The 25,071-nt window shown below is 36.2% G+C and overlaps 2 protein-coding genes across 3 annotated transcripts in view; one reads left to right on the forward strand and one right to left on the reverse strand.

Annotated features, from left to right (window-relative positions):
• The window catches only part of mRpL39 (mitochondrial ribosomal protein L39), a 53,784-nt gene extending 37,529 nt beyond the window's left edge, over positions 1-16,255 (forward strand). The window contains exons 7-9 of the mRNA XM_081728614.1: positions 6,455-6,526; positions 11,452-11,499; positions 16,038-16,255. Coding sequence (XP_081584740.1) covers positions 6,455-6,526; positions 11,452-11,499; positions 16,038-16,124 — 207 coding nt within the window. The 3' untranslated portion in view covers positions 16,125-16,255. The remainder of the gene's footprint in view (positions 1-6,454; positions 6,527-11,451; positions 11,500-16,037) is intronic.
• A 3,773-nt stretch (positions 16,256-20,028) lies between these two features.
• The window catches only part of LOC145662729 (uncharacterized), a 49,260-nt gene continuing 44,217 nt past the window's right edge, over positions 20,029-25,071 (reverse strand). For both annotated transcript variants that reach the window (XM_081728604.1, XM_081728597.1), the window contains exon 5: positions 20,029-20,388. In XM_081728604.1, the coding sequence (XP_081584730.1) occupies positions 20,316-20,388 (73 nt within the window). In that variant the 3' untranslated portion in view covers positions 20,029-20,315. The remainder of the gene's footprint in view (positions 20,389-25,071) is intronic.

Genomic DNA, 25,071 nt, shown 5'->3' on the forward strand with positions numbered 1-25,071 from the left:
TAACTTGTCAGATAATTCATAGGCTTACAAAACTATTTTACCAATTACAGCAAAACATAGTACGTTATTTGTTACTTGACATTGATGTCAAATATACTGCGTAAAGCTTTGCTTGTTGCAAATAATATAATCCCACTCAAATACACGCTGACAATTACTAGTTACTTCTGAAATGCCCAGAAGGTGATGTTTTTAGTGTTAAATTAACACACAAATAACACACTAAAGTGGTAGTCATTTTGTGTTGTATTAACACCTCGGTTTTTACTGTGTGTAGACATTCAATCTATTCATGTTCTTTTTGGTTTTCCTCTATGCTTTTTGCTCCCTTCGTTCCCATCCTTCTGCCTACATAAACATTGTTTCTTCTTATTACGTGATTAGACCACTGTATCTCTTGTATTTTCTTCTACGTGTTAGTCACTTTAACACTGCATTTTATTCTTTCGTTTCTAATGTTATCCAACTGGTAACGCCACGCATTCATCTGAGCTTTTCATTTCGGCCACCTCCAGTTTCTTCTCTTGCGCCTTCTTGATTCTCCAAGTTCCTGCTCCGTAGAGCATTGCGAGTCTTAGTGCGGTCTTGTATGCTCTTCCTTTCACTGTGACACTTATCTTTTAATCACAAAGAATACCTGAAATCATCTTCCAGTTCATCCATCCCACCTTAATTCTGCACTCTATTTCCGAATCGAAATTCTCATTCTTATTCACACTGAAATCTAGGTATTTAAATGTATTTACTTTCTTTATATTCTATTTTATCTGTACGGTTTTCTCTCCTCCTTCAAAATTAATGTATTCAGTTTTCTTCCTACCGATTTTTAACCCTTTTATGCTCTTGGGATTTTAGGGTAAATATTAGACTTTCAGTCAAGCAGTTATTGCATCATGACTATTTACCCTAGGATCATGGTTCGTACCTTGTTCTTCTTACAATAGAGCAGCCTTTCAACCAGCGCCACTCACATGTCCGTATCATATATCAGAAAAGGGAAATTTGAGGGAAATGGGAATTTTTCTGAAAAATTCTCTTTTTAAAAGTTTTGATCCCTGTGGACTGGCCTTGTGTGAACTTAGAGACCCCAAAATCATTTGAAAAATACTAAGAGGTGTACTGGACGCTTGTGCAGAAAGGCCAATCAGATATCTTGAAAAGTAAGGACAGGAAAGCTATTTACCATTGCACTACGCATATCCCAAAAATAAGCCTAAAAGTTCCTCAAACAAAGGAAGCAATATAAAAATTTCCTAACAAATCAATATTTACCCTAGGATCTTAGTTCGTACCTAATTCTTTTCAGACTTCGTTGTTGTGTGAACTCCAGAACTAAACAATGGCACTTTTTTTTTTTTTGACCACTGGCTTTCACTTGTAAACATAGATAAGAAAGGATTGTTCAGGGGGAGGGGACCCGAGAGAAGAAGCCAGAAACACGTGCAGTGTCTGGTGGTCACGTGTAATACCGATATTTGTGTTGATCCAGTCGTCTGTCTAAACCTTTTTTTTTTTTTTTTTTTTTTTTTTTTTTTTTTTTTTTTTTTTTTAAAGAGCAAATTGATGATATTACAGTCCCTATCCACCGCACGTGTAAGCTCTAAAACCTAATGAAACATAGTTTGCAATGCTTCTGTAGTTAAAAAACAAACAAACAAACAACCAAAAAAAAATCTCGGACGAAAAAGGTGTAATAGGAGAATTATTATAAAATTACGATGGTATACCCGTATGATATAAAAATACACCATTGATTGTAAAATACACCATTGATCTGTCCTCCAAAGCTCTTCTCCACTCTTCTAATTTCTCTTCAAACTCTTCTTTGTTGGTATTACGTAAGGCAATGTCGTCTGCAAACAGCGTACACCTGGATGATGTGTCTTTAATTCTTTTAGATAGGACATCCATAACTAGGTTAAATATGTATAGGCTCAAGGAAAATCCTTGCTGTAAGCCGATTCTGACAGGTATCTGGCCCATGTAGCCTATACTACTTTTAAGCCTTGCCGTAGCTTCTTTATACATATCTTGTTTGAAGTTGAGGCAGACATACTTTTCAGGTACAGCTCTACTTCTTATACATGTCCAGATTTCTTGACTCGGCACTCGATTACAAGTTTCTTCCAGGTCGGTAAATAATACATGTAGTTCTTTCAACCTTTTGGTATTTTTCCATTATTTGTTAATTGCAAAAAATATCTGTTGCTTCCCGACCTGGGATGAATCCGAATTGTTCCTCTCCTATTGATGTCTCCTTGCGAGTTCGTCTCAATGATTCTTTGCCAAATCTTCATTGTATAGGACATGAGCTTAATCCTTGTATAATTATTGCAATCTTGAACATTAACTTTCTCCTTGAAAATTGGTATTATTATGCTATTTGCCAATTCTTTGAGTATCCTTTCTTCGACTAGTACTTCTTGCATCAAATTTAAGAATAGATCTATTCCTTCTTCACCGAGGCATTTCCATACTTCCACAGGTTTTTATGTCATCCGGGCCAGTTGCTTTATCGTTTTTTTAATTTTACATAGCGCTAATGTCACTTCTTTTCTTACGTTGCCTGTAACTTCTTGGTTTGGACACTGTTCTCCAAGATTACTCTTGAGTTTTCTTCAGTTAACAGCTTTCTGTGGTAGTCTTCCCATCTTCTTTTGATTTTATGTTCTTCTGGAGGATTATGTCTCATACCCCGGCTGTCCGTAGGAACTTTCTCTCATTTTTGCTAGTTTCAAGTCCTTCGTATACTGCTCATCATACCTCTGACATTGCTTTTTCCACTTCTCTTTTAACTGCTTTGTTCGCTTTCCGGTCTCGTTCTCAATCCTTGACTATTCTTAATTTATCCCATTTTTTTTTTTTTCACTTGTTTTCCTTTTGATTACTTTCTGTACGTGTTCATTTCACCACCAAATGTTTTTATCTGGTGGTGCATCTTTCCTTGAAGTCTTACGTAATATTTCCCTCCCTATCTGTTTACTGACCTAACTGCTTATCTCTCACCATTTGTTGGCTTCTTCTACTGATTGCAGTTCTTGTAATACTCTTTCTTTGAACTCTCATCTTAAATTTGGGTCTGTGAGTTTACCCACTTAGGTGTAGTTTCCTTAGCAATTATTGTCCTTCTCCAGGTAAACTCTCAATCCATTACTAGGACTCTGTGCGGTGTTCCAACTGCTTCTCCGTTGATGATTTTACGATTCTTTATCTCTTTCAAGTATTGTCTTCTGCATAAGAGAAACACTATTTGGTTCTCCCTTGTTCCATTTTTATCTGTAATTAAGTGCTTTGCATTCTTCTGTTAGAACATGTTACGAGGGGGAGCTGAGAAGTCTTTAGCTTTCATAAGTAAAACAAGTCAAAGTCAAAGTTTTAGAGTGAATTTATTCAACATACTTCCCTTTCAGTTCGATACAATTTTGCTTCGGTCCTGCAGTTTCTTTAATACCTTCAAAAAAAATAAAATAAATAAATAAAAATAAAATAAAATAAAAAATAAATAAATAAATAAATAATAATAATAATAATAGTTGGGAGTCAAACAGTACAATTTAATTGAGAAATGTTGCTGAAGTTTTGTTCTTTCAGTTGTTTCTTTTTCTTTTTTAGCGGGAGAGAGAATAGACGTAGTCAGGTGTGGCTATTTCAGGTGAATAAAGTCGGTGATTTGAAGTTTCAACTCTAATGTAACCAATTTGGCTATTGTAATATTGCTCTTGTGGGGGCATTCATTATCATGACTATAGACTACTTTTCGGGACAACTTTCGACGGAGTTATTTCTTCAGTTCTGAGTAAAGCCTATCTAGTAATGATACATAGTAAGCTCCGGTTATGGTGTTACAGTGTTGTAGATAATCAACAAAGATTATGTCACCCTGATCCCAGCAAGCATTAGCAAGAATCTTTGAATGAAGTACACTTTTGCGCCCGAGATTCCTTTGGCCTCGGTGAATGACTGGGTGCCATTGTTTTGATTATTCTTGTCTCTTCAACATACAAATAAATTCGTGTGTCATCTTCCATGACCAAACATACAACAAAATTAGAGCTGGAAACGGCTCAAAATATCTTCGGAAGTAAAGATCCTTGCATCCTTGTGATCTGCATGCAACTATTTGGACACCCACGCGGAAGATTTTCTCATGTCAAGATGATCACAAATAATGACACTAACGCATTCACCGAAAATACCTAGATCCTCTGCTGTCTTTTTAGCAGAAATTCGCCGGTCTGAGAGAATCATTTCATGTACCTTTTAAATTGTTTCGGGCAAGCCTGTATTTATGGTCTCTCAGGACAGGGGTTCGTCTTCAGTGGCACAGCACAGAGCGTGAACCCCATTATCTGTAGCATGTTGCCAGTAATGGTCTTTGCAGACTTCCTCTGGAGGAAGAGGAACTTGATGATTGCTCTAGTTTCAACATCATTGAACTCCACTGCTGATTCACCATTTTCATTCCTCACTTGCAACAAAATAGGCTCATTAGTCTGAATGCTTTAATTTTGGGTCATTTCAAACAAAACGAATTTTATTGAAAACACACAATGGGAAGGAGGCAAAGCTAAATACTTCCCAGCACCTTCTCGTACATGTAGCATAATCAGATGTTAATGCAAAATTAAATATTCTCTCCTTTCCTCTAGTACCAACATGCCCATTCAAATCGCCACCTTGGTATACTAGTTAATTTTTTCTCCAAATAATTCCAAGAAGCGTCCTTTTCTTCGTCCTCGCATCCCACTTGCGAGGTGTAAACGCTCACAATATTTAACATTTCTTCAAGACACAATCTAACACTCGTTCCTCCTATATATACCAACTGCATATCTACCTATTTCGCTACAGAGGACAATTTTTTATCCCATTGCTACCTAGTTGATTTGCTACACTATACAGTAGTTTATTCCTATTTCCTAGGTTCTTCTCTTTAATTCCTCTCCATTTCGTTCCCTGGATACATAATGCCTGCCATGAGTTCTGCTACTTCCTTTCCTTTTCCGGCCATAGAGCCCATATTTAAGATTCTGAATCTTCAGAGATTCAGAAAAGACAGTCGAGACCCTTGTGCTTCGCTTTCGGTGAGCGCCCTAGCATTTTTCGAGGCTAGATTGAAGCGTTATATCATATTTTTGGTTTTGGTGGGTGTTTTTTTTACATCTGGATGCCCTTTCTGACGTTAACCCTAATCTTTTATCTGGGTTTGGGAGGAAAAAAATGAAATGAAATCTTTAAGTTTTACGTACCACGCTTATGCCGGTTAGGCTAAAGGAGACGGGGATGATGAGAAATGAATAAAATGGTGGAATGAATGAAGTGGGAGGAAACGGGAGAACCCCGAGAAAACCCACGCACACGGTGTTTGTCCACCGCAAAGTTCACTTGGCGCGAGTTGGGATCTAACCAATTGGTTTGGTAGGAATACCTCCCATATTGCCACATTACACCCCTCGCAAAAGACCTGGGACTGCCATAAATGTGTATAAATATAAGGTTTTTATGGAAAGATTCCAAGCTGATACCTTCAAAAGTTTTATTCTTTTGGTGGATTTATAATTAACTCTCTCCTTCCAGGTTCAAACTAAGAACTGCGTCATGTTTTGGTAGTGACTGTTATCTTTTGCGTAAAATAAATTGCTAATACAGTAGAACTCCTGTTCTATTAGTGATTTTCCACTTGCACAAGGGGATTTGTCTCATAACCTAAAGAGACGAGTTCTCTGTCGTGGCTATATTGTTAAGGCATGTGCCTGCGGTATGGGAGACCCAGGTTCGATTCCCGTAGGAGCTTAAGTGGTTCGGATCCCACGTTAAGCTGTAAGTCCGCATCTTACATAGCCTCAGCTGTATCTAAGTGATTCCGCTAATGTGCTGCCAAAGTAAAGATTGCAAATTTAAAAGATTTTATTTACCGTAAAATATTCTTACCTTAAAATGAAGCTGAAAATAATTGGATACCAAAAGTATTTTATAAGATTCTTAACCTATTACGTAAGTTATAAGATGCTTTTAATGACTTATTTATGTAATAAACGTTTTATTTGTTACGCCACGGGGAACTTCTGAAAGAAGTGTGTAACGATGTAAGCATCTAACTGTAAAATTAATTTACTTAAGAGTTAATTCCATTTGTTTTGGAACTATATGGAAATTGTATTTTCATTAAATTATCTAATGAACAGTCTCAGAAAACAAAGAAATGCTTGGAATACTTGAAGTAATCCCCAACGCTAATTTCTCAATAATTATTGTTCTGAAGGTAATAATCGTTCTGTCGATCTTTGTCTTTAGTACTAAAGTAGTTCTCTGTAGTTACTTTAGGGTGCAAAGAGTTCCTGATCCCAAAGTTGCGTGAGAAACTCATTTAATATCAACTGAATAATAAAATGCCCTTAATAGTGTAAAACTAATAATCTGGTCTGAATAAAACGAAACTTATTGTTTATTTTAGGTGCATAAACTGGACAGCAGCATAGAAAATTTGTACCGATTCCAGGGAGTTGCTCTTCCAAAAGGATTTATGGTAAGTAGTTTTATCAACATATCAATATAATGAAATATTCGATTGATAAGTCAATAAGTGAAACGTATCTTCAGTAAACTTTGTATAATTTTTATCCGTTTTATTTTATTTGTCCTTCCTTTCTGCTCCTAAATAGTAGTTTCTCACAGTACAGTATAAAAAGATTAATTAATAATTCAAAATTTATAAGTAATAAGCAATGGCGGTTTCCTGTAGATCGGGTTGTGGCAATGCGTACACAATTATTTGAGAGCATAGTTTTCAGGCATAGTATATATTAAAAATAAACGTATCATAGCAGAAAGTAAAATATAGTCAAAGTATAATGTGCATTGTATAGTTAGATTTACCACCAATATTTCCTCCTTTTGCACATCACTATCTGAAAGCGATATTCTAAGTAACATATGACAGTCAGTACGTTCAGCTTCTCTAGGATTAAAACCTTCTTGGAATCTGGAAGGAACCATATTGAAAGCGTTACATTTTAGTTTGTATGTTAATGACTAACTCGAAAAACTTGCTAAAACTCAGTACATTTTAGGCTTCTGGTATACAAAGAATCCCGCTCAGAGCTTATCGAAATCCAGTTTCCGTTCGATTGGCTGGTATTGCAGTATGTTGTGTATTTTGGTCCCCTGATGAAAAGTCTCAATGGGCACGAAGCCCTAAAACTCCACGTTTTTGAGATATTCACTGATTATTATCGTCGCTTAAAGGCATATGCTCTCTCATAAACTAGAAATAATAATGAGGTTGTCATTATCATCATCATAGGTTAAACATTGCTTCAATGCAGCCAATTTTCAAGATAGATGGCCAACTTACAGAGTAATAAGTAACGAATGTCTTATGGGAAAATGCAGGTTCCAGACGAACCAGGCCAAGATGAGCAGGTGGCCAACTTAGAGAGGTGGCCAAGTTGACAGGTTTTACTGAAAAAGGAAATTGTATCTGTGCAGGTGTTTATTTACAGCCAGATGGAGTTTAATTTCCTTATTATCCTAGTACATTTAATTTAACGCATTTCTCCCAGAGTTAAAGTAGTTTCTTAAGGCGTTCTTCGAAGAAACTCTTTGGGATGGCGTTTATTCTTTATACTTTTACTTAAAGCCTAGTTCATATACCTAATTGAAATTCCAGTAATGCACACCACATAAATGTTTCTTGAACTTGGGAAACAAATGATAATCAGTGGCTGCCAGGTCAAGTAATTAGGAAGGATTTGAAGTTCATTTCCGATGCAAATCACGTAAAACATTCTTTGTTTAGCAGATCGTATGAATCATGCATTGTCTTATTTGCAGTCTAGATCTCACATGCAACTTTCCAGAACATTGTTTGACAAGTGCTTTCGCATTGGCAAAGTTTGGAATAGTACTCTGCCGTAATTATGCTTCACTTAGGAGGCGATCCACTAAGATTATCCAATTACAATCCCGAAAAAGTAATCATTACCTTGCCTACAGAAGAAACTACGCGACCGTTATTTCTTAAATTGTAATTTTGTTCTGGGTTAAAGTATTGGGTCCAGGTTTCATCTGTTGTTATTAACCTACGCCAAAATTGATCACCATGAAGTTGCAAAAGATCTTGGAAGTTGACAAGTTTTTACTTCGTTCAGCTTTTATTGTGGCCGCAACATTCGAGGTATTCGGCGAGCTGAAACCTTGCTCACGATTAAATAATGTGCAGAATATTAAGAACTTACCATGTACCAATATCTATACTTGCCCTAATCTCACAAATAATCACTCGGTTTCGTTCTACAGCAGTAATGTTTGTGTCATTTATTGCAATGTTGTAGCACTTATCGTCCGTTGCGTGAATCGCCTTCTGTTTGGTTTTACTGACTTTGAAATGATCTACAGTCACGAAAACTTGCATATAAACGTTTAGTAACTTCTGATTATTTTATGCTGTCTTTCCATAAAAAGAAAAACATGTCAGGTCTTGTCTAGTGCCAATAATTATTAATATTCAAGAACTTCAAGAAATTTCCAGAACTTTGGAAACATTCTCAGTATTATTATTATTATTAAGTATTCTGCCGTTTGGCCGGTCATGAGCCTAATGAGTTATTTTATTTTATTTTTAGGTTCGGGTCTGGAAATGTTTCGATGATCTTCAGCTTCCTCTTTTAACTCCCAACATTTTCATCTGTTCTTCAGATCATCAATCAGTTGTGTTCTTCTTCCTACTCCTCGTTTTCCTTCCATTTTCCTTCTATGGCGGTATGAAGAAGACAAGTTCTTCGCAAGACGTATCCAATCCAGTTGATGGTTAAGAACATCCTCTTCTCTCCTACCCATTTTAAAACATCTTCATTTGGTTATTCTCTGTGTCCGTTTTATCTTCTCCATCTTCCTCCAGCACCACATTTCGAAGCTCTCTAAATATTTCTTTTCTAACTTTCGTAATAGTCAAGTCTCAGAACCATACAATCCAATACTCCATATATACCACTTGGCAAACTTCTTCCTGGGGCTGCGGTGGCTCAGTGGTAGAGCGTTCACCTCTGGTGCATGGGGTTCTGGGTTCAAACCCTGCTCCCGCCAAGTGAACTTTGTGGTGGACAAACACCGTGTGCGTGGGTTTTCTCGGGGTTCTCCCGTTTCCTCCCACTTTCTTCATTCCACCATTTCATTCATTTATCATAATCACCGTCTCCTTTAGCCTAACCGGCATAATCGTGGGACGTAAAACTCAAAGATTTCAAACTTCTTCCTTAGTCCAATAGTTAAAAATGGCCTTTTCTTGTTGAATGCCTCTTTGAGTACGACATTTCTAGACCTTATCTTTGTGGTGCAGTAAACGTCTCTTGTCAAAATACTTACCAGATATTTGACCTCTTCAAGTTCTCTTTTTTCTACTCTGACCCATAAGTCGCGTTTCCACGGGATATTATCATGACTTTCGATTTTCTCGACATTGATTTCCATTCCGTATAGTTTCCGAGCGTCAGCTATTTTGTCCATCATACCCTGTAATTCGTATTCAGTTATAATATAATAACCGCATCATCTGCATACCTGACCTTGTTCATGATCTCTCCAATTTTGAAATACCCGATTCCCATTAATGCTTTCTTCATTAAACATTCACTGTAAATGTTGAAAAAAAATGAAATGAAATCTTTAAGTTTTACGTCCCACGATTGTGCCGGTTAGGCTAAAGGAGACAGTGATGATGAGAGATGAGTGAAATGGTGGAATGAAGAAAGTGGGAGGAAACGGGAGAACCCCGAGAAAACCCACGAGCACGGTGTTTGTCCACCACAAAGTCCACACGGCGCGAGCTGGGATCGAACTAGGGACTGTAAATGTTGAATAATTGAGGTAACATACTACATCCTTGCCTGATTCCTCTTTCAATCTCCACACTATTGGTTTCTCCTTGATTAAAGCGCAACTTCACTGATTGTCCTAATATTCTGGTAACGAATGAGTTGGCGGTCTCTGAAGTTGTCTCCGATTTCTTTATAAATGTGTATTCCTTTGATGTCTTTACTAGATTTATTATGGGGCGTTACGTTAAACGGTCTAAACTTCTTAAAACAAATAATCAGAGTGTATTTTCACAACTTTCTCATGCCTCTTGAGTTCAAGATAAATTGAGAAGATTTAAATACTCAAACTTGTTACTTAACCTTTCTAATGTACTGGAAATCCTTCGGAAAATAGGTCATACGTGTTACTTGAAAATAAAAAAGTATTATATTAATGTATTCTTGTTCCTGTGATTATTATTATTATTATTATAATAATAATAATAATAATAATTATTATTATTATTATTATTATTATTATTATTATTATTATTAATACTCATTTAGTGAAAAATATTCATGAAACAAGATATATAAACCACATTTTATAACTTACTTCTTTCTGACTCCTTGTAAATCACAACTAAATGAAGTCAGAAATATTCATTTGCACCTTTTGTGTGTTACTACTACGTATTATCGACTGTTTCACTTCACATACATTGTGGCCAATTTTGCGCCCTTTTAGAGTCAAGTTACAAAACCCGAATCTACAGTCAACATAGTGCGTTAGGATGGAACAAGAATCATCACAGAAACGGCTGTTCGTTAACTCAAAGACGAAGAAGAACCTCGCCCGATAGGGAAGTCGATGCACTACATGCAAGCTTAGTCCTAGTGTATTAAAGCTTCACTGAAAGAAATACTTACAGTAAGGAATGATATCCAATATCAATACAGCAGTGAAATGAGTTGCTAATTTGAAATCACGGTAGTGTCTAGGTTAAATGTAGCTTATAAATGCAAATGTGTATTTGTGTCACGGTAATTTCAATCCATTACTTCTTACAACGTTTTAGCTGCACTAGAATACTATTTCTCGTGAGATAAGCGAAGTCAAGCATTGCCGGGTCTAGTTATAGGAGAAATGGATACCATTCGTACTTACCAGATAGTATTGGCTGTGCGGCGTCCGTCCGGCGTTGTGAGAACAATTGGAAGCTACTTGAAAGAAAGGAGCAAACTCTAGTCTAAAAAACCAGCATTAATGTTAAGGGGACCCGATATGCTGACTACACATCATCCCAAATGCATGAGTGCCCCAAGCCGGCTGGTAGGTCCTGGCTCCCTAAAGCTCGCCGCATTAGTTTTTTTTTCCCTTCTTTCCTTTTTCCTGAGGGTTAGTTTTCTTTAACTTATAGTAGGATCTATTCTTAAAATAAAGTAACATATAAATATGTAAAAAATTAAATTTTATAATTTTTAACTTTTTTTGTTTTTGTTTGTTTGTTTGTTTGTTAAAAGAATCCATTTCAATCAAATAAAATAACAGCGTGTGAATTAAGCTAACCATGTGTAACTCATCTTTAGTGTTATTGCAAGCATGTATGTGTAGATATTTTCATTTTGTGTTAATGTGTATGTTCTTTATTTTCAGTTAAATCATTTTGCATATGGCCTGCTGCAAGAGAGATCAGCAAGACTGGTACGTGAACAGTTGTTAGTTTGATGACTGAGATATATATATGTATATATATATATATACACCTATATTCTGGTCTAGAATAAATTACTGTGTAGTTGCTAAAATAATATGTTTATCCACTTGTATTTGTGTAAATGTAAAATCTTATTCTCATAGTAGCTAAGTAATTGATATGAAGATATCAGTCGACGCACGTATCGGCAAAGTTGGAAATTTCACTTAATCTATTAATCCGAGCAGTACTAGGTCACTGAGAAATACTAATTGAAGTCTCATTGAAGCAGATATCAAAATGGATTGGTACAAGTAATAAAAATTCTGATTAAGTAAGGCTATTATACGTCATGGTTGTACCAGGCAAGTTAACTGTTCAATCGGGCAACGCATTATAGATAAATATTTCGATAGTAATATTACACAGCCTTTACTCTGAATATATGTGAATATACGCAACAGTTGGCTCAATATGGGGTCAGAAATGTGATTAATGTTATTCGTTTCATAGCTTTACAACTGATAATCCAGAACTCGCATATGCATTAATAACCTGACTTGCCACCTCTCGCATGTATATTTAATAGGGAGGTCTGGGCATCGGGTCTGCCAATAGTATCAGTAGTGCCATAAGCATAAGGCAGTTTCATTCGTGACAAAATTTGGATTCATTATTTTAAGTTAATTCATCAGTATTTCATAACCCTTTGAGAAACTTGCTCAATCAATGGGAAAAAAGCTACTGATAACTACGTGTCGAAGACAGGCTGAGTAAGAGACGTTCAGGATATAAATCTCGTTTAGCGGATATCCCAAGCACAAAACAAGGTTTTTACAAGCTTTCAAGATAGAGAAACGGATCTAAATCTCTATAACAGAGAGAGCTTTCTAAGGTGAGACTTGGTAAAGAAACTAAAGAAAGCTGCAAGGTTTTTCGTGTTTCTGTTGAATTTCAGCTGTTTTGTAGTTTTTAATATCAATACAAATAGCCCCATACCTACGTAATACTATAGACACAATATTATATCCAGAGTTACTGAGAGTTGATATAGCGAAATAAGAAAGCCTCTGCTATCAGAAATGTGGACAGAGAAGTTAGCGCCAGATATGGGACAGATATAGCATAGGCCAAGGCACAAATAAAACTGAAATATTTACGTAACTGCCACTGCATTCTGGTCTTAAAAATTGAATAATGAAATCTCTTGAGATAGATCCGTTATGGTTAGTTCCTCATGTGATTTAGTATTCACTCAATGTACGACGAAAAAAGTTTCTCCTTGACGATCTTCAAACTTTTCATATCCTTAGTGACGAGTTTGCTGAAAACTGTAAAGAACAGAAGATTTTCTCCAGACTAGATACTCAAGACAAAGAAATATTACTATGTTTTGACCAAGCAACACTTTACTGGTATGCTTACACCAGGTTTCGTGACAGCATAGAAATATGAAAATCGACTTATCCTAGACTTAATGGCTCCAACAATGTTAGGTAAATGGTGCATAAATCATGCAGTTTCTCGTTACGAAGTTTTTTCGATTCCCCATTCCGTTCCTCCTTAGGTTGAAATATTCGCCTCAAGATTTTATTCTAAAGTACTTTCAGTCTGCGTTCTTCCCTCAGAGTACCCGACCATGTTTCGTAACCGACCATACAGTACAACAGACATCGTGTTATGTATTTTAAGCTTTAAGTTTTTCGATAGAATCTACGAAAACAGAAGAGTTTGGACCGAATAGTAACAGGAATTCCCGGCTTTCAGTCTACATTTAATTTCTTTGTGGATATGGTTTGGATCTATTAATGTTGAAATTAATACTACGATATTATTTATGGACTTATACTATTCCTGAACAGTTCATTCTGGTTGCGTTAGTAATATGGCAGTGAATGTAAGTATAAAGTAAAGGATTCCTTAAAACTCTTCAGTAAACTCACCCTTTTCTGTTACTGTAGTGAATAACTTGAAGACAGTCAAGAATGTATATATATATAGCCGGATCGAGGATTTTCTGGCGGGGGTTGCACCAGTAACTACCAATATTTGAATTTTTTAAATGCCTTTAGTCTTCTGTGGTGTGAATGAGGAATATTGTTTTGGTTGGTGAATCCTTTTCCTTCATCCTTTAGAAAATCGACTTAAAGTATTGCTTTTGTAAAACTTCGCTTTCTTTTAAGCCCCAACAGAAACTTGACAGCAGAAAATTTCGGAAAATGTTGCTATTTTCACTGCTAGCTTCTCGTTTGAGATAGTGTATATTTACGATGAAACGGGGTGCACATGCTCCGGTGAATCCCCTAAATCAGGCGCTGTATATCTATCTATCTATAAAATGTAGCCAGTAAGCCAGGTAGTGTCTACAAAATGATATTATGTGAACTAATAATTGTTACTAAACTTTTCTTGTAGATTAGAAAGTTGGGTGCTCAGTTTATGACGCTATAATTGTTGGGCTTCCAAATTTACACACAGAGGGGGCACGGTGGTTCAGCGGTTGAGCGCATACCTCGGGTGTGTAGGGCACTGGTTGGATCCGCAGCCAAATAAGTTTGTGGTGGACAACATCGTGTCCGTGAGTTTTCTCGGGTTACTCCCGTTTTCTCCCACTTTCTTATTCCACCAATTCTTCTATTATCATTTACTTGTTTTAATCATTGTCTCCCTTAACCTAAAGGGCATAGTCGCGGGACGTTGAACTGGAAAATTTCATTTCATTTTTCAAATTTATACGAAAGGCCTTGAAAACAAATATTAGTTTGTTATAACATTTTGTAGATACTATCTGCTTCACTTTCTAAAATTTTTGTTTTTCATTGTCTTTACATTATTTAATAAAATTAAAAAAAAAAATGGTGTGAGCTTAGCGAAAAGCCATAATAAACTGAATATATTCTCAATAGATTTTTTTTAAAGGTTTTTGGATAAGTATTTAAAGTAATTCAGTAATTTGCAGTACATTCCTTAAACTTCTAAAGGGTGTTTCCTAGTAAGATAGTGAAATCGGCCCTTGATCCAAATTGGGTCGCTATTGACCCAAAAGATTACCCTTGACCTAAAACTACCTAAAAAAAATTTTCCTACCTCCTCCCCTTACCGAATTATCGTATCATACATTCTCAAAATTGAATATTTTTTAATTTTGGTGGGGGTGGTCGAAAAATTTTGAAAGTTTCACAGATTGTAGATACTATCTAGATGTAAATGTGCTTTTTTTCAAAACCATCGATACATATTTTCTTTATTTTTTTGCGTGTTGAAAATTTCAAAAAATTGTAGAAAAACATTGTTGGGGGGACACGTCGCTACTTTTTTTGGTCAAAAAATTTGTTATACCCTTAGGTACAACATACATATTTTCGGGGCCTGAAAGTGATGGTAACATTGTCAAAAAGAAATAAAACTGAAAACAAACGTGTTTTTCGCGCAGTTTTCTCACTGAGGGCCCCTTCAAACAGTTCTTTGCCAGAGTTCACAATTTCCTTTCTCTTGCGTCCCTTCCGATTCTGTCGTTCTTCGACTGCTTCGATTGTGTCCGTTTCGGAATAGAAACACCAAATGTATCACCGTAACAGTGCTTCCTCTGCAACCGACTCTTGCACAATGAAGTTACACACACCTCGCGTCGGCTCCTCGTATCTATCAGTCCTTGCTTCACTGGCCACATACACTGTGGCGCTCTCTTCCGCGAGCTGTGTAACTTTGTTGTGCAAGAGTCGGTTGAAGTGGAAGCACTGTTACGGAGATAAATTTTGTGTTTCTATTCCGATATGGACACAATCGAAGCAGCCGAAGAACGACAGAAGCGAAAGGAACGCAAGAGAAATGAAAATTGTGAACTTTGGCAAAGAATGATTTGAAGAAGCCCTCACCTTAAGGACTCAAAAATGGTGGAAAAACTGTGCGAAAAACATGTTTGTTTTCAGTTTTATTTCTGTCTGACAATGTTGTCATCACTTTCAGGCCCCGAAAAAAATATATGTTTTAATCAAAAAATCAGCAACGTGTTCCCCCTCCCCCCAATTTTTTCTACATTTTTTTTTTTTTTTTGAAATTTTCAACACAAAAAAATAAAGAAAATACGCATCGATGGTTTTGAAAAAAATTGCACATTTACATCTAGATAGTATCTTCAATCTGTGAAACTTTCAAAATTTTTCGACCACCCCCACCAAAATTAAAAAATATTCAATTTTAAGAATGTATGATACGATAATTCGGTAAGGGGAGGGGGTCAATTTTTTTTTAGGTAGTTTTAGGTCAAGGATAACCTTTTGGGTCAATAGCGTCCCAATTTGGATCAAGGACCGATTTCACTATCTTACTAGGAGAGACCCTTTTTAAAAGTTTCCTGGCTCCATTCGAACTACAGTTTTCAGTGTATGTCAATTGAGGACCAGGAATCTATCGTTCTGCAGATGCTACATCGTATTGAGTGCTCACAGTTGGATAAATTCGAAATAAAAGTATGAGATATGTTTTGTGTACGAAAGTAGGCATTTAAGTTCATATTTTGAATTCTTAAATGTTGTTGGCTTTTCAGAATCCTGCACCAGTTCCTAAAGATTCTAGTCCAGATAAGGAAGATTCTGAAGACATCCAACCAAGCACTGAGGCTATACCTGGGTGATTAATGAAACGTAATAATATATGTGCATAAGCTTTCTGTGTGTGATCCATTAGTAGCAAAACGCCAATAGGTGTATGTAAAAATGATTGTATATAACAGACTACTATAAATTCATAATAAATCTTGAAAAAGGCCTTTTATTTTTCTTCTTAGTTATTACAACATAAACCAATAGTGTCCAGCTTTTGGCCTATACATATGAAAGTGCAACAGAATTGGAACTTCTTAAACAATCAATCAAGATTGGAGTTCAGAGACTATTTCAGCAGTAGGCTATATGGAACGTGAACCTAGAGCTTAACGTTGGATCCGAACCACATGAGCTCCCACCGTGAATCGAATCCAGGGCTCCTTCGCAATGGTGCGTAACCTAATTATATAGTCACGAGGGAGCCCTGTTAACCTCTTAAAATTGCAAGGATCGCAGAAGAGAAAAAATAGTTGCTTCTGTGATTTATACTTCGTATTTTTCTCTGTTTATATATCGGAACACGATATTTCAAATATACAAATTTAAAAGTAATAGAACTTTTCACCACTAACTGCAGACCAGCACAACCATTGAACATTCAAGTGACAAGTTTACTGTACAAAATAAAACTACAGTTTTTATTCTTCAATATTGTAAATTGCAATATTAGAGATATTGTGCTGTTCTTATCGTAGGGAATTTATTTGTTTCTGATTGTGACACAGCTTACACAGAGTATTAACTAGTAATTTGACACTACGTTTGTTAACAAGGAATGGTATGAAAATGTGTTAGCCTTCGTTACTGTATGAATGTACAGTCAGCGACAAAAGCTTCTTCTGTTTGATGAAGTTAGTTTCGTAAATAACTTCAGAATGGGAGAACAATTTGAGTACAGTTTTTCAGTAATTCAGTAAGTTCCAGCCATACCACCGTTATTCCCAAAATAAAATTTACCAAAAGGAGAAAATCTTTTATCGTTGACTGTGCAAGACAAGTTAGAGTAAATAGAAGCATATGAATTAAAAACCTTCAAATACATCTTAGTTTTAGCGTAAACATTTGGTCGTAAAACTTCTTTAGACAAGATGTGATGATATACAGTATTACCGGTATGTTACATATTACGTAATACTTGATATCCAGGTATTGAAGAAGGAAGAAAAGTATTTCGAACGTAACTATTTTGAACATAACAAATCTGATAATTGTTGGCACTATATCCAGTGAAGTACACAGTGGGGCAATTTTAAATCGACTGATTTTTTTCTCTCGATCGGTAACGACACTATGCAAGCGTTCAGTAATGAGAAGAAGTGAGGGAGATCTCACCAACAATCGATGCAAAGCTCGTTGATCGTGTGCGATATTAAGTATGAACACGTGTCGTGAAGGTACATCGTGATTTCCATATGGAATAAAGAGCCTGTGTAAAACTGTTACGAAAACATTTTTCGTATCGCAGCAAGTGTATGGGGACATTGTTTATCTTGTACGTGTATATTTAAACGGTATAGGTTTTCTAGTAAAGAACGGGAATCAATTAAAGACTGGTCATTCGGATGCAGTAAGGACTACGAAAACGCTGAAATTAGTTGAGAAGGTGAGACAATGAGTACTGAAGACCACAATACTTTGTTTCGAATCCTTACTGAAGAGTTAAAGGTGAACAAGGAAACTGAAGCAAATAATAACTCAAGATGTAATTAAGGGGAAGGTCTGTGCTTGTTTCGTGTCTCATTCGTCAACAAATTCAGGAAAAAAAAAAGGAGCAAGTTGATTACTGCTGAGAGTTGACTTCTACTATTAATACCATAACAGTGTACGACAGACGATTTTTTTAAATATGACCCATCCCCATCGACAAACTGTCAAAGTGGTGAGTGAAAGTTTTCGAACTCACCACAAACCACAAAAATTGCGCCAATTAATGGCAAAAATTGAGACTTTACTAATGTATCTGTGTCACAGTGAGAGTATTGTGGGCAAGGAATTTTTGCCTACAAGACTGACTTTTATTGCAGCACTTTATCTTAAGGTACTAAATTGTTTGATGAAAATAATAGCACGTGTAAGCCCCGAGCATCAGGATGATTGCATTTGGCGTCTGCTTCATGATAATGCCTCTGATCGAAAGGTTTTGATTGTGAAGGAGTTTTTGACTCGATAGGGAATCTATGTGTTGTCGCATACTATCTGTTCACCGGTTCATCTTATATATATACCGAAAAGTTCCTACTTTGATGATGTACCGACAATCAAAAAGGCTACGATAAGGATTTTAAACAGGATTTCAAGAAAATAAATTCCAGCAATTCTTTCATGCACTGCTAGACAGAATGCAGTAACGTACGGGTGCAGGAGGTCCTACCTTGAATGTTCTAATATAGGACATACCAATCCCGATTTCAAATTGGCACACAGTGTATATCGTAATTGTAATTAAAGTTTTTTTTTTTCCACTAACATTAGGCAAAATAAGAGAGAAAGGGATCGAAGTCAAGAAATATGAATAAATGTGGAGTTCACATGCCTTGAATGCAATGTACAAATTGGAAATAAACAAAAAGTGTTCTATATAAATTATTTAGAATGCTAAAATGAAAGAATTAGGTTAAAACGTCTAGATGGTAGTACGGTTGCTATGCATATAAAGGTATAGTAGTTTAGAGCTGTATTAAATTTGCTTTGCGGTATTTAAGATATAATAAGTACTTGGACGATTATTTGATTATGTTATGAGAAAGTTCTTCAGAGTGTAAAAGTGAATAAATAAAGATTGATGATATGAGAAATAAGTAATTAAATGATGGTGCGTGAGATTGGGGATAAACAGTCATTCCATAAGAGTAAAACTATTTGAATGATCAGTATTTTTGACTGGGTTTAAGGAATGTGGAAACAAGAAAGTAGAAGTAATAAAAGGTACTTGGCACCACACTAAACTTTCTCGTTCCAATATCCTGGTGTGCTGCACTTATTAATAAAATATTTTTTTTTCGAAACAATAATTTGTCAATATTTTGGGAATAGATTCCTCACATCAAAATAAGAAAAAAAGTTCATATGCGTGTGGTCGGAAGTGCATAGTTTCATACTTATAAGGTGCCGAAAATGTGAAAAAAAAGAACTTCAAAGGTCCATGGTTGCACTACTATAGGACCGATCTTAGTCGGGTCAAGACATCACTGAGGAACTAGTATGTGAACTATCCAAATATTCATCTTTCAGAACTTCTGGTACTTCCACAGTTATTTTTAGAGAGGCTGTTCGGGAGTACTTGATCATTCTCCACCTACCTCTAAAAATTGGTGTGCAAGTACTGGAGCATTCTTAAACATGGACATTTGGATAGTTCACATACCAGTTCCTCAGTGATGTCTTAACCCGACTACGATAGGTCTCATAGTAGTTGAGTTATGAATTTTTAAAGTTCATTTGTTTCACGTTTTCAGCACCCTATAACTCCGAAACTATCCACTTTTGAGCACAGACCCATTTGATATGAGAAATCTGTTCCCAATCTATCTATCTATCTATCTATCTATATATATATATATATATATATATATATATATATATATATAACCTATGTGACTTGTCGCAAGATCTGCCATTGATATATATGCATATGGAAGGCTGATTTGGATAAAGACTCATATAACAAATTTTGCTCTCTTGTATGGATATAGGCTTACCCTTATTATGTAGTTTACTTTGATAAATTTCATGTGGATATGAAAATCTGCCCTACTAGTCAACTAATTTATTCAAAAACCACATTTTGAAGAAATAATAGTTACATAAGTGGTTATCCAAATTAACCTTTCATATGTATATGTTTGTTTTACTGCATTGAGTAAGGTAGATTTCTTACTAATTTGAAATAACTCTTAAACAGTGGTTTTTACTTAATAAAAAGAGTATGTTTATTTAAAACCTTACATGGTTTTAAAATATCTAGAGATCTCATGAAGAATTTTCTATTTTTATTGCTTATAATATCTGACTGAACCATTTTGAATATACAACTTCTTCCAAGTATTCAGTTCAAGAAGTACCATAAACTTCACTTTCAGTAACTTTCTCAAAATATTTTCTTGCTAGTTTATTTGTAATTATGTTGTAGAATGTTCTGTTAGAACTTTCTTCTATGGGTTTCCTTTCAAGCTTCCTTTCTCTTTAAAGCTTTTCACTTTTCTCGCACACTGCTTCAGATTTCAAGGCCATCGCTGAGCGTAAGGGATGGTATCGTCACTCGAACTGGTTGTCGTGGATTGAGCATAGGTCGAACTAGTACAATACAATACAAAAAAAAAAAAAAAAAAAAAAAATCACTTATTAGAATCAATCTTATGTATATAACATACAATATTCACTTTTATACTAGTAAATATAGAATTATATTTGAAAATACACACACACTAATAATGTTGTTACAGCTCTTTCAAAAGCTATAGTAATCAGAAGGTCGATGTTTGAGTATTCACAAGATTTTTTGATGTCATTTCAGTACATAATTGATGTTGAAGTTTGGCATCCCTTTTCAGTACGGAGGCTGTAAGAGACATGAATCTACAATTTTGAGATGGAATCTGAACCACACAGAAATTTCAATGCTCTCCCACTAGGCATTGAAGCCAAGATCCCGTGTTTCAAAGGTGCATGCGCTAGCTACTGGATCAGTGGAGAGAACTGATACATAATTGTTGTTTATAAAAATGACCAAGAGACACTTCTGGTGTGATTCAAATCGTAAGCTTAGAAATCTGGAACAGTAGGTTGTAATTAATGCAGTAAAATGAAAATTGAAGTATATGCACTTTTGGTTACAGGAACTTAGACGGCTTTTCAGAGTTCAAAAAAATAAGCGTCACATATCTCGAAGCAAATATTCAGTTTATCTGGGTTAAACCATTTCTACAAAAAATAAATAAATAAATAAAATTAAAAAAAATAAAAAAAAGAAGTATTTCTGATACTTGTCGGGAATGTGGAATTTTCGGTTGAAGAGCAACGGGTAATTGTGTAATTCCTTACCGCAGTTGGACGTTGTATAGCCGATAATCATGAAAATTGGATGGGGTGTGTGGTACCGTTGCATAAAACACTGTTAGGAAGTGAGTGCGTAAGTTCGAAGCAGGCTGAACAAGTGTGAAAGATGAACAGAAGTCTGGACGCCCAAAACCAACATCAACTAACGCTAACATTGGCCGTGTTGAAAATTTCATCATAGAAGAAAGGCATGTCATCATTCAGAAGATTTGTAATACATTGGGTCTAACAATGGGAACAACGAGAATGAATAATTACAAACGAACTGGGCCTAAGGAAAGTCTCTTCTCATTGGGTTCTACGAATGCTTAATGATAATCAAAAAGAGGCAAGGATTCGATGAAGAGATGCAAATTTGACACGCTTCAGAAGAGGTCACAATTTCTAGGAAAGTGTTGCGACAATGTATGAATCACAGATTCCATTATTCAACCCAGAAACAAAAGGACAGTCGATGCAGTGAAGCACACAGATCGTGTGTACCTCCCTTCCCAAATTTCATCACGTGGTATCCAATGAGAAGGTGTTGTATACGCTATCTTCTGGGATTCCAGTAAATAATATGACCGCACCATGTTCCGAAGGGTCATTCAATTACGGGCGAGTAGTTTCGTACACTTTTGGATACTTTTTTCTTTTCTTTTTTTCTTTTTTTTTTTTTTTTTTTTTTTTGCCAAACTTTACTGAGAAGTGACCATAAATGGAAAAATGGCAATTTCCTCCTCTACATGAACAGTGTATTGCCACACCGTGCTAATGTTGTGACCTCATTCTTGGCTGACCACAGTATTGAATTCCTGCTACACCCACAGTACTCACGAGATTTAGCCCCAAGTGCCTTCTGGCTGTCCCCAACCCTCAAGGATTCTCTTCGTGGACGCCATTTTGCCAGTAGATCATCCTTGAGAAGTGCTATGTTCCAATATCTGAAACATACCCCCCAAAGATGTCTGTGCCACATGATACACAAAATGGACGGAGCGATAGCTACTGTGCATCAATAAAGAGGGAGAGTTTGTAGACACAGGTTAGTTCCCTGTATTTGTCGTTCTTGGAAATTAGAACGAAACAGCACGTACTTTAGGTGTGTATCTCCTATATCATGGTTATGTATTAAAATACAATAGAACGGAAAGTGGTGCATGTGTACAGAAGTAATATGTGTGTGGACAGAAAGAAACTGTATGCAGCGACCGTTGGGCAGTGGATCGTTAAGTCGTTACACCATGAAATGACATATAGGTCCCCATGGTCGTAATGGATCGTACAGTGCCATCCATAGTGTTAGCTCGATGCTGAAGAGTAACGAGTGTAGAGTTTTGAGTCAACGATTTAACGGTGTGCCAAAGTACAACCGTTGGGGTACTGAGAAGCAGGCGGTCGATTTTTGAACAAGTATCACTTCACCCTTTCTTACAGTGATAGCTCGTTGGACGCAACTTAGATCTCTTTTATCCGCAGCAGTAGTGCTTGAGGTAGCAGTTGCCCAACCGCCCCAGTCTGAAAATCCAACCTCTGAGAGTTATGATCCGCGGCGGTTGAATGGTTCTATTTACATTTGGTTATGTAGGACCTTTCATCCACAGTGGTTCGGTTCGCCGACTGCTCGCAGTCCTGTACGGTCACAGCCACATTTTCAGTTGTTGTTTAAAGTGGACGAATCTAAGCATGAGTGACTTTAATACAGATCCAAATTTTGATGCTTTATCAGGACTTATTCATTGATTCCCCTTATTTAGAGGAACAACGATAAATCCTACATGACTAAATATTCAATTCTAATAGAAAACAAATAACTAAGCACATCTAAAAATTTTCTTGATGTTTGTTTCAATTTTGAGTTTAAAAACTATCTACATTGGTAGAATTGGATATATGCCCTCCCACCATTGCCAGTAGCGCCTGCAGACACAACCAGAGTTGGAAGGACACTAGCGAATTGTAACGGTTGAGAAACCGCCACCACAACCGTGTGCATAAAAGAGGCCTTAAGGTTCATATCACGAGTCAGTGACCTGGCAGAATGTCGTCTGCTACGCATTGAAGACAGAGAAGTTCTCAGGTCCAGGCCATTCCCTTCATCCAGACAACTTCGGACGCATATTTCAGCATGACAATGTCCGCTGATATGTATCTTGGAATGGCAAGCCTGTTTGAGGAACAATTGGTCTCTGCCCTACACGGTTGTCTGAAATCTCACGCATTTATTATATGTGGGATAAGGTTCGTCGGCATCTTTCTTGTCACGGTCTTTCAGCAATGTCGTGTGTATTCGCATCAAGCAATGTGCCAGGCGGATTTTTGTCGGTCTTCAGGAAACAAGTTGATGTGTACTTGCACACAAGCAGTGTAACAGACGATTTTTCGTTGACGTTCAATACCCGTTTGATTCGATAGAGGCTCTGATTGTACCACGTGGAAGCATCACGTCGTAGGTTCATGGTTTCTTAAAATTAGAAGTGTTCTTCAAATCTGAAATTGCAATAATTTCTAAGTAATCTCTGTAGTGAAAATTTAATTCCACTTATTTGCAATTTTCATATATTAAAGCAGTATATGCTTGGACTACATATACGTAAGTAGATGAGATGATCTTAATGTTTAATGTATTGTTTTTAATTAACACAGTTATTTATAAAGTAATTATGCCAGAAATATATAATCCGAAGTATCTCCTTTGTAGTTGAAAAGGCTATACATAGAATGGAAATTGTCCTTTTTTTCATCATATTGAAAACGAAAGGTGATTTAAATAAATGCTACCTTTCTTCAATGATCCAAGTAAATGAACTAAGTATGGTTCAGTAGAGGTCGAATTATCGTACGTTCAGAGTTGAAGAAACGTCCTCCGCGCTTAGTAAAGACCATTGGAAGTTGGGAATAAAGTTATCTGTATGTGATCCTAGCTTCATGGGTATATATTAAAGTTAGAATTTATGATATTAATGATAAATTTCCTTATGTAAATTGAACCTGGCAATTTGCCAGACTTCCGGTAATTAGGGATGCGCATGAGACAAGATTTGTGGCTGTCTCGTCTCGAAAATGTGCTGTAAAAGTGATGTCTCGACTCGAAAACTTTATATTGCTCTATTGGAAGAGCCGTGTCTCGACTCGAATTTTGTCAGGAAAATCCTGTCTCGACTCGTCTCGTGCGCATCCCTACCGGTAATTTTTGGGCGTACGAAGTCTTATAGAAATGTTTCCTCAAAGACTGCGCGGAAAACTGGGTTGTGTAAAGTTCATAACGTAAGAGAGTGGAAAAAGAGATTTGATGTTTTCTCACTTTTCACTAATTTTCACTATTCTGTCTAGAAAGTTCTCATTTTGTACAAAATGTTCTTATATTCTAAATTATAGATATGATGGAGCTGTGAGGAATTCCAATCCGAAAGGTGATTAGGGAAATTAGTTTTTTTTAATTACTATTACGTATCTCTTTTGAAGTGTTGAGCATATATCCACGAAACCCATATACAGGTATTTTATGTTTTAATACGCAGAATATGTATACCTCACTCGAGAAGAAAGATTAACAAAATTTTGAGACTACAAAGCATATTTTGAGACTACTTATATTTCTGAAAACTTCCTTTTAGAAGCTAAGGAACAGTTTTTGAGGAACAATTTGCATATAACGGAGAAAATCTACTGATCTTGGGCCGATTGAAGCCGTTTAACTTGGTCTGAACTTTTACAAAATACATTTATAGATGTCTGTTAAAAGAATAGATTAAGAGGATGGCGATGGGCTACGGATTTACATGAATTTTGATGAATCCATGCGTTGCAGGTTCTAGAAGCGATTTAATTTGACCATGATGTTATGAAAAGCTATTTAGAGGTATTAGGAGTTTATATAACTTAATTCGAATACTCATCAAGTATCCTGAAACCATAAAATAGATTTTCCAAATTAAT

Source organism: Thermobia domestica, chromosome 1 (genome assembly GCF_964235325.1).
Source record: "Thermobia domestica chromosome 1, izTheDome1.hap1.1, whole genome shotgun sequence".
NCBI lineage: Eukaryota > Metazoa > Arthropoda > Insecta > Zygentoma > Lepismatidae > Thermobia > Thermobia domestica.